Below are 9136 nucleotides of genomic sequence, written 5' to 3'. Positions count from 1 at the left end.
TTTGGATGCCTTTATTAGGCGGTCTTAACACCATGGCAGAAAGCATGAGATACACACACACACACATGTGCACACACACACTCCATTCATACTGTCCAATCAGGAGTCTTTGGTAGACTCAAGAGAATACAACTGATTTGCCATTTCAAAGTGAAAAGCTACATTACCTTTCACTCTCCAAGTCTTACTTTAACTTATATTGGTAAATACCATTTCTGCAATTCTTGCCCACAGGAATCAAACAGATCCCTTTAACATGCATGCATGGTTCTATTACAATGTAATGAAAATAACATTGATTTGACTTTAAGAACAAAACATTGTTACTATAAACTCAACAGTGCCACACATATTGAGATTGCTGGGAACTAGCTCAAGACTAAACTTCTTGTGTAATTACAAGTTACGGGAATAGTAGACAAAACCACCAGTATGTTGGTTAACATTTAGCTATTTTTTATGCTATTCTAGAGTCCCTTCACACATAAACTTGCCCCTGCATTCTAGGCCACTCTGGGCTGTGTTTCCACAGAGTAAGGATGGGATTCTGTCAACCTTTCTTCATCCTTTCTTCTAGTCCATAAGAAATGGGGAAGGTGAGCCATTTCATTCTTATTCTGAATTATTCCAGTGTGGTGAGATTATCACAGGCTAAACTGAAATTTAAGAAGAAACTGTTTACAGTAAAAAGGGAGGCAAATAAAAACTGACATGATCACTCAATCATACCTCTTACCTACTTATTGGTATGGCTATAATAGGGTGATGTCATGTGAGGAGATGAAGTGGGAACAGAAATAAGGAAGATGAGCCAGGAAGACTCGCAGGGGTAAGGAAAGAGCAGAGAAAAGCTGTCTGAAAGTGTTTTAATGATGGGATCTTGGGCATCGCATGTGGAAGGCCTGTTTCCTAATAAAAGTCAAGGTGCAAATGAGGCAGGTAGGACCAGGAAGTCATAGAGCAAGGCAGCAATCTGGGAATCAAGACACTGCCTGTTTAAATTCCCACATCTAAGGTGAGCCAGCCTGCTGTTCTCAGCAATCTAGCAAACTTATTTTGTAGCAAAAGAACACAAGAACAATTCCCAACTGGACACTACTTTTATTTTCAAGCATTTTGAAATTCCTCAAGTGAACTTCATAAGTCACAAGTTTGCAAGTGTCCTGGTGGTTAAAAACAAAAAGGAACAAAAACAAACAAACAAACAAAAAAAACCCCAACAAACTACAAGTAGCAGTTGACAAAGGCATCAAAATAACTAAGATTTTATATTACATGATTTCACTTAACATCTTCATGTTTATTCCATCAGGCAGGATTGGAGGATCAGAACTCGGCGGTGGCTGTGGCATTTACAAGGTGCCCCTAACTCCTTAGAAGCCATGGACCTTTCGGTGTCTCGCCTATGGCCCTTAAATCAAAGTAATCTGGATTCCAAATTTTCAGAACATTTTGCAGTTTTTTTCAAAAACTGCTTCTGTGCAGACAGCCATTCCACAGTGACTGGCATATGTTCTCCAATTCAAATCCAAAGACACAGAATGACATTTATTAAAGGGACCTAAGTGATTCCATTTTAAATTGTATCCTTCCTGTTAGAGAGTTTGATCTCACCCTTCTCTAGTTTCCTATGTAATAAAGTTTCCTATTTGATATAATTCATAGACATTATAGAATCTAGGTTTTGATTACTTTTCTTTATGGAATCAAATACAGCATGATTGAATTTCTATTGTCAGATCACTCTGGTAGTTACACTTATTTTAAATAAACCAAAATCAGTGAAATGTCTGTTGAACATCATATATACATGCTGAAAACACTCATATACATGTATTCTAAAACTTAAGTTATAGTATAAGATACTAGTATTTTTCCTCAAAGTTTAGAAACAACTATCTTGGTTGCCAAATTAAACTCAGAATATGGGCATATAAACACATACTCACTAGCCTATACATGTGAAAATGTAAACTCAATGAGTGGGCCCAAAATGAAAGACTTTATGACCTAGATTCCCTTAGGTCCTGCCAAGCACCTGCTTTAGCAATGAATTTTGTTCATTCCATTTCCCAGTCCAACAAGGATTTGGAGCTCAGGGCTGTGTGCGAGCCCAAGGAACAGATATGCTAAATATTTTTCACCACAAGTAAGAAAATTCATTATTTCAATAGTGCTTGTTAGTCAATTAATGCAAATGATTTGAGAGTTCATCAGTACATGTTGTGATTCAATGCTTTATTCTAAAAATATTCTGGCTCACTGCACTCCACTGAAGTGAACAGTAACACAATGCAGTGCCTGCATTGCCTATCAGATGTATAAAGCAGTAACACATAAAACAAACCAGAACAAGAAGTGCAGTATTTTGTTGACTATTATAGATATTTTTCTCTTTAATGTTAACCTATTGCAGTGTAGTTGTTGGAAACATGTGTTTACTACTAATTCAACTCAAAGCTCCCTGAGCACTCCTGATTCCCTTCAAAATAAACTTTCCAGATTTCCAGATTTGGGCTGGCCTCCGGCAAGAACATTTTATCTTTCAATGATGCATTCACCCTATATGACCCAAAGATCATTGCTGAATTCACTAGTTATTAGCTAATAATTAATATCCTCCCATAGTCAAAACATTTTCATGTATCACTAAGAATACAATAGCAATTTGTGTTTCTATTTCCTAACCAGAGAAGGTTTTTAGCGTCTCCAACCACATAGGTCTCTATGAGACTAAAAACAGGTTATAAGTCCATGCTTGACAAATGATTCCACTACGTAACAAAAATCACCATCACTTTATTGATTTTATCTTTGAGAACCTAAACGGCTGCTTGATTAGGAGGATGTGATCAAATAACCAGAGGAAAAACATTTTGCAGGGCTATTACCGAGGTAATCCTGAATACTTGGAAGAGTGAATTAGGACCTTCTTCTTTTTAAGGGTTTCTAATTTGGGGTGAAAACTCTCCTGAGTATGTCTATCCTCTTGGCTCCTGCCTTTGAAGGCTTTAATTGATAATGTCAAAGGGAAGGGTTCAAGGTACAAGATTCCATATGCATTAGCTAAAACTATTCACTCAAATTGAAAGAAAATTTTGCACCCACTATTACACAGAAAAGTCAGAGATGATCACTGGCTGAAAGAAACGTCTTAGAACGAACACTTAGCATCTAACAAAGTAAAAGACATTTGTTTCTGGCACAAAGAAAGCTCAGTTGGAAAACCATCGCTGGCAGCCCGGAATCAGTGCCAATTATTCATCTTTTAACCTGGACATTCGAAATAGGTGGAGACAAGTGTAGGGAAAGTCTTAAAAAGCAGCTGTTTATAGTTTACTGCCAAGACTCATGAGCTTCAAATTTAAGACTATCACACCTCATCAACTGCAATAGAATTTGACCTTCAGGCTTGATTCTTGGCTGAATTTCCAGGAAATCTTAAATCATTCATCTTGCTTGGTAAGCAACTTCCTCAATTTCTCCAGCTAATGGGAAAAAAAAACTCCCTAACATTTACTGCAAGTCACAGAAGCTTTCACACTGAAACTTGGTGTAGCAACTCTCCCCATTAAGTTGAATTTTCTCAACAGAAGTCTTCCCATTGAGACATAAATTTCATTTTAAGGCACTAATAATAAAGGGTAGGAAAACAGCTAGGAATGAGTCAGACCTTTCCAGAAAGAGAAGACATTTCAAAAGCACAAGTCAGTCATCTATCTGGCTAACTTCAACATCTAAAGAGGAAGGAGAATAAAGGTTTTCATGGCTAACAGATGCAGCTCTTTCCATTCTCCCATACAAACTTATGTACAGTCTCAGATTTATATTTCCTCAAGAGGCAGCAGAGAAAGACGGTAAGGATTTGGAACAAACAAATAAACAACCTTAATTCCATAATGACAACATGGAATGCTCAGACGCAGGTCTTTAAGTACTTTTAAAAATTACTAAGACCATAGACCGAGGGGTTGAAACTGCAACAAGGTACTCTTTTATATTGTTCGGAGGGGGACATATAAACAATTAATTAATTTTTCATGATCAGGTAAATGGAATTTGTTAATCACAACAGTGAACTGGGGAGAAAAAGAACTCTACTCTGGAGCCTGCCTCAGCACAATTTCCTACACCTGCCACTGAAATCAATTTTGCATAAGAAAAAAGAACTAAGAAACAAAAGGGTTCAAGTAAGTTAGTGCAGGGGGCAAATGCCAGCAAACGAGTGACTGTGGAGGTAGGCCTGGTGGAACAGGATTATCCTAGAGAAAAAATGCTTCCTGTGAGCCCATGCATGGATGCGTGCACACACCCAACCTGTGCACTCCCTAATTTACAAAGGGGCGTGGATGTGGGGAAGGCTCAACACTATGAGATACGAGCACAGATAACTTGTCTGTTTGCACTTCTCGACAGGAAAAGATCTGACACACATTGAACACCCACAGGCACACTTGCCCGAGGGCCGGCCTGGCTGGTGCAGACTCGGAGACAGATGCGAGAATCCTAGAGCTGCTGGCTTTACAGGAATGACTCTATCTGGAGGATTACACTTCCTCTTGAAACGCAGGATTTTCACCTTGCATCTCTTTCCAGAAATATCCCCTTTTCAAGAGTACTGAATCAAGTCCTGGCGGGACTGATCTTGATTCTTCAACGGACACGACTCACAACAGGACTGCAGGAATTAAAACCAGCGGTAACATGGCCCCTTTGGGGTTGGGTTCATGAAGTGTTTCTGGATTTAAATAGTTTCTGGGGGAGGTGAGGGTAGCCACGTTCTGGGTAGAGGTGAAGGTGGAAATGCCTGAAAGTCCAGAAATCAATATAAACAAAAGAAATGAGCACACTCGAAGGGGTTTTGCACTTGAGTCTGTTGACTGACATTCTGCTCTGACCCAGGGAACTGAAAGACGATAATTGATATACTTCTTGTCAGGAAGGCTCAGCAGGGAGTGGTGTGATGGGTTATTCAGGGTAGGGAAGAGAGAGAGGCCTAAGGCTCAGGCATTGCTCTTAAGGTTTCTGCTTGCCTGATTTTGAAGGAAATGGCGCTAGAGCAAAAGGATCAGCAGCTGGCAGCTCCGTAGTCCTGGAGGAAAGGGACGTGATGGAAACAGAGCCAGCTATGGACTGCTTGTTGGTTTGCGAAACAATTTTGTAGGCAGCAATGGGCTGGGCTTCGGGACTTGGCTCATCTTCTGGACTATAGTGACGGGAGTATTTGGATAAAGACTGGGGGAGGAATGGTTTCCCAGCCACGGGGCTTGAGATAGCTTCTTGCTGGGGCTGAAGTCCTTTGTTTCTGTCATTAGGATGTCCCCCAGATTCCAGGGAGGATCCCCTGGGCGAGATGCTGTCAAGATGGTCTGCTGCTTGCACAGAATGGGGGGGGAGACTGGACTGTGGGACAAAACCAGCCATGGAATACTGAGATCGGACAGAGGCATACGCTGCTCTGTCAAGGCCCGAGAGCACAGCGACATCATCTGCCTGACTGAGAAGACTGGCCTGCACAGGCATCTCCTGGGAGGTGCTCTGGGCAACTGTTAACTCCTCCACACTTTTCTTTTTGGTAAAAGGAGCTCTCAAGAACACGTCCGCCTCCTCTGGCTGGGAAGGAGCCACACTGCCCCTGGAGATAAATGGGGCTTTGGAGAAAATGTCCATTTCATCAGCTGAAACCCTTGAGCTCCGGAAGGGGGCTGTGGCAAAAACATCTGGCTCACCAATGCCATCAGTGGCTGGTTGTATGAGGGCTTGAAATTGGTTCTTTCTTCCACCTTGCACTGCCTTTGCTTCCTCGGTAGAGACTTCTGCCTGAGTGAATGAGACTGCTGCTCCCAGTTTCCCCTGCGGAGGCTTGCAGCTCTCATCCTCGTCTTCAGACTCCATGAGGAGGGGTCGAGACCCACTGCAGTCTAGCATGTCCCCCTCGAGGTCAGTCCCTTCTTCTTCACTGCTGTGGAATGAGCTGTTGCTTGAAGGGCCATCTCTGGCCAAGTAGTCAGATTCTAAATTGTTCTGAGTTTTCATGTCAGGTACTCTGGAGGGGTCTGGATACAGGGGAAGGCCTTTAACACCCGTTGATTCTTTAAAGTGCTCTACAGTTATTACAGGACAGGGACTGGGCTCTCTCTGGAGACCTAGAAAAGCACAAAACGCAGAATTAATGCATAGGTCAGTTCAATGCTCCTTGGAACATTTAATGGCCAACCCGCAGCGGCAACATCGTGGGACCAAATAATAGATGTTGAAAATGGAAAAGGAAAAACAGAAAAATAAAACTCAGGCAAGGAAACTGCACACAGACTGGAACACAACCAATCACTGTCTCACATTTTGGAACATGATAAGCACAATGTGCAGGAAAGGAAATGAAGATGTTAGCACACAGACATTCAGCGTAACTACCAATGCTCCTACTCGCGGGGCTGGGCACTGGCACCTGCTCTACCTGGCACTGGCTCATGATGGAATGAAAACAAACCCACTCACTCGTCTCCACATGTACCTTGATGGTTCCAGAGTATGCAGAAATATTGTCTGGGACGAATTCAATTCAGTATCTGACATGTGGCCAGACTCTGAGGACATACTCCTCTTTTGTCCCCGAAAAGCAATAAAACACGGCTGCTTGATAAATGCAAGTTTACTTGATGATTGATCATAAGCACTACTCACACAGCACTAAAGCGCCTCAAATAGGAGTACTGAAGGCACTTTAGCAGGGGAGGAAACATAAGCAAAGTCATATTAAATTCCAACTTCAGCTGGAGTTGCTCTGGAACTTTGTTTTCAGTTTTCTAAGTTAACAAAGGTTTCCTCTGCTTAAGTGAATCCAACATAAAGTTCTTTAAGCAGAAGGAGTGAAATGCATTGGAAATTACAGAAGTATTTGCAAACTCTAAAATACTAGTCTATTTCTATCTAGGTAGAAGTGCCTCAGGGTGCTCTGGCTTTTAAAATCAAATAGACAATTATCAGAATGCAAGAGAGCTTACCTTCCAAGAAATATTAGCAGGTTAGAAGTATGTCATTGGGCACATGTTAGCAAAAGGGCAGGAAAAAGGCATATGTAACTAAGCAAGAAGAATCCAGAGAAAGGGTGGTTGGGGGTAAAGGCATCATCTCATCATGGGTTTCCCAACCCACCAGGATAAGAACATTTGGTACAATGATTTGGGTTCTATAGGTGACTCGGAACCTCTGTAAAGAGGTGATTCAATCAGCCCCTCCCCTCATAACCCTCTTCTCTTCTATGCAAACCATTAACTCATAGAAACTCTCATTAAAGTTTCTGCTTAAATTAAGCACACAGAACACAGCAGAAGCAGCATCAAAATCAGTTTATTGGGAAACCAGTCATTTAGAGACATTACACTGTAAAGAGAGGTATAGAGAGAGTCCTGAACACTTTAGATGCTGTACCAAAATACTGTTTTTCTGAATCCTATAACTTTTTTGCTGTACTTCTTTTTAATAGTTCTGACCCTAAACATTGTTTCCAGAAACAAAAAGGTGGTTTCCCCCACTTTCATTTCCCTAACAGTTTAAATGCCTTTGATGAATTCCACATTAGAGTCTTTAGGTAAAATACTGTACTGATGCCAAATGGCTTTCTGAATAGTATTTGAAGAGTATGTTGACCTTGAAGAGGATAAATTTCTCCTTGCATTATAGCTTTAATACGTGCACTTGCGTGATACAATAACATTAGTCAGGGGACAGGAAGTAAATGAAACACCTTCTCACCTTCTCCCTTGCAATGTATGTGAAAAGCCATAATCCCAACCTCTCAGGAAAGTATACTGATATTAGATCTGTCACAATGATTCCCAGAGGATGATTTCTGGGAGCAAATTCAAATGACAGGGGAAAAAGAAGTTTTCCAAAATAAGATTTGCCAAGCACAGTGGAATGAGAGGACCCCCAAATTCCTTGGACCATTTTCTAACATGGCATCAGATAGACAGAGTTTTCAGTTGCCAAAACTAAGGCACAATTTCTTAACTTCTAAAACTACCCTGAAAGTTGAGCCTATCAAAAGCTGTTTCCGTGGGAGAACAAAATATCTCTTAGGAAAAAAAAATGGAGAATTTAGTCAAGTCAATGACCGTCTCTGGCATTGTACAGATCAATAATGAAAATGAACACTAGTTTGATTGGACTTAGTGATTTTGAAAAATTTAAACTGAATTCAGAGAAATTAATTTGTGTGCAGAGATTACCCAAGAGCAGCTACCTACAGAACCTGGGCACTCTGGATGCCGGCAGGGCTAGACTGTGTTTCCAGAACTCTGAGCACCAGGCAAGGATGCCCATACCCAGAGTTGGACAGGATGGAAGAACATGCCCAACTCATAAGAATACTTCCGTGAAAAAGTGGGCTCTTTGTCAGGTCAACTGGAAGCCTGCCAACTTGGACCCTATTCTATGACTTTCATGGTGAGTAATGGGAAAGTCATACTTAAAGTCCCAGCAACTTTTAAAATTCACGCACATACAAAAATACTGTAATATTGGGTTTGAAGGGAACACCTAACCTTCAAAACAAGGCCAGACCTATTTCCTGTCTTTTTTAGCATGAATCTGCTTCTAGAATCAGAAAAATACATATAAAGGTTTCTCCTGAGAAGGCCAAGCCTCTCGACCTGGTCATTCTTGTTAGAAGAGGTGCAATGTGACCAGGGCAGAGAGCAACCACCCACTGTGAAGCTTAGCGCCTGGCACTCTGGGGACCAAAACATTGCTGATGGACTTGGAAAAGCGCTGACAACCATACTCCCTCAAGGAATTTTGGCAGTGGAAGCACAAGAAACAAGGTAGTCAAGAGAAGGAGAGATTCTAAATAACTGTGACCAGAGGATAGACATTAAGTTTGGCTGGGAGTTAGAGGTCTTTTTTGGAATATAGTGTGTTCTTGTAGGGAAAGCACAGGGTCTCAGGTGAACAGTCCTTGTACATGAAGATAGCCTTGTACCATCAGGAAATATGTTTGAAGTAGTCTGCCTACTAGCAATGAAGGGTTTATATTAATTTGACCTCACGCCTTGGTCTAGGTCCTTTGGCAACCAATGGCATGCATGGCAGATGCCCTGTGACCACAAAGCTCAATAGAGATTGACAGTTGTTC

The 9136-nt window shown here is 41.3% G+C and overlaps 1 protein-coding gene across 12 annotated transcripts in view; it reads right to left on the bottom strand.

Moving 5' to 3' along the window:
• Nucleotides 1-1081: 1081 nt before the first annotated feature.
• Nucleotides 1082-9136, bottom strand: part of AAK1 (AP2 associated kinase 1) — a 167086-nt gene continuing 159031 nt past the window's right edge. For all 12 annotated transcript variants that reach the window (XM_037048175.1, XM_037048181.1, XM_037048183.1 and 9 more), the window contains one exon: nt 1082-6146. In XM_037048175.1, coding sequence (XP_036904070.1) covers nt 5017-6146 — 1130 coding nt within the window. In that variant the 3' untranslated portion in view covers nt 1082-5016. The remainder of the gene's footprint in view (nt 6147-9136) is intronic.

The sequence above is a fragment of the Sturnira hondurensis genome, unplaced genomic scaffold (assembly GCF_014824575.4).
Source record: "Sturnira hondurensis isolate 20B ecotype Veracruz unplaced genomic scaffold, ASM1482457v3 Scaffold0006413, whole genome shotgun sequence".
Classification (NCBI taxonomy): Eukaryota; Metazoa; Chordata; class Mammalia; order Chiroptera; family Phyllostomidae; genus Sturnira; species Sturnira hondurensis.
This window is presented reverse-complemented; position numbering and strand designations above follow the sequence as displayed.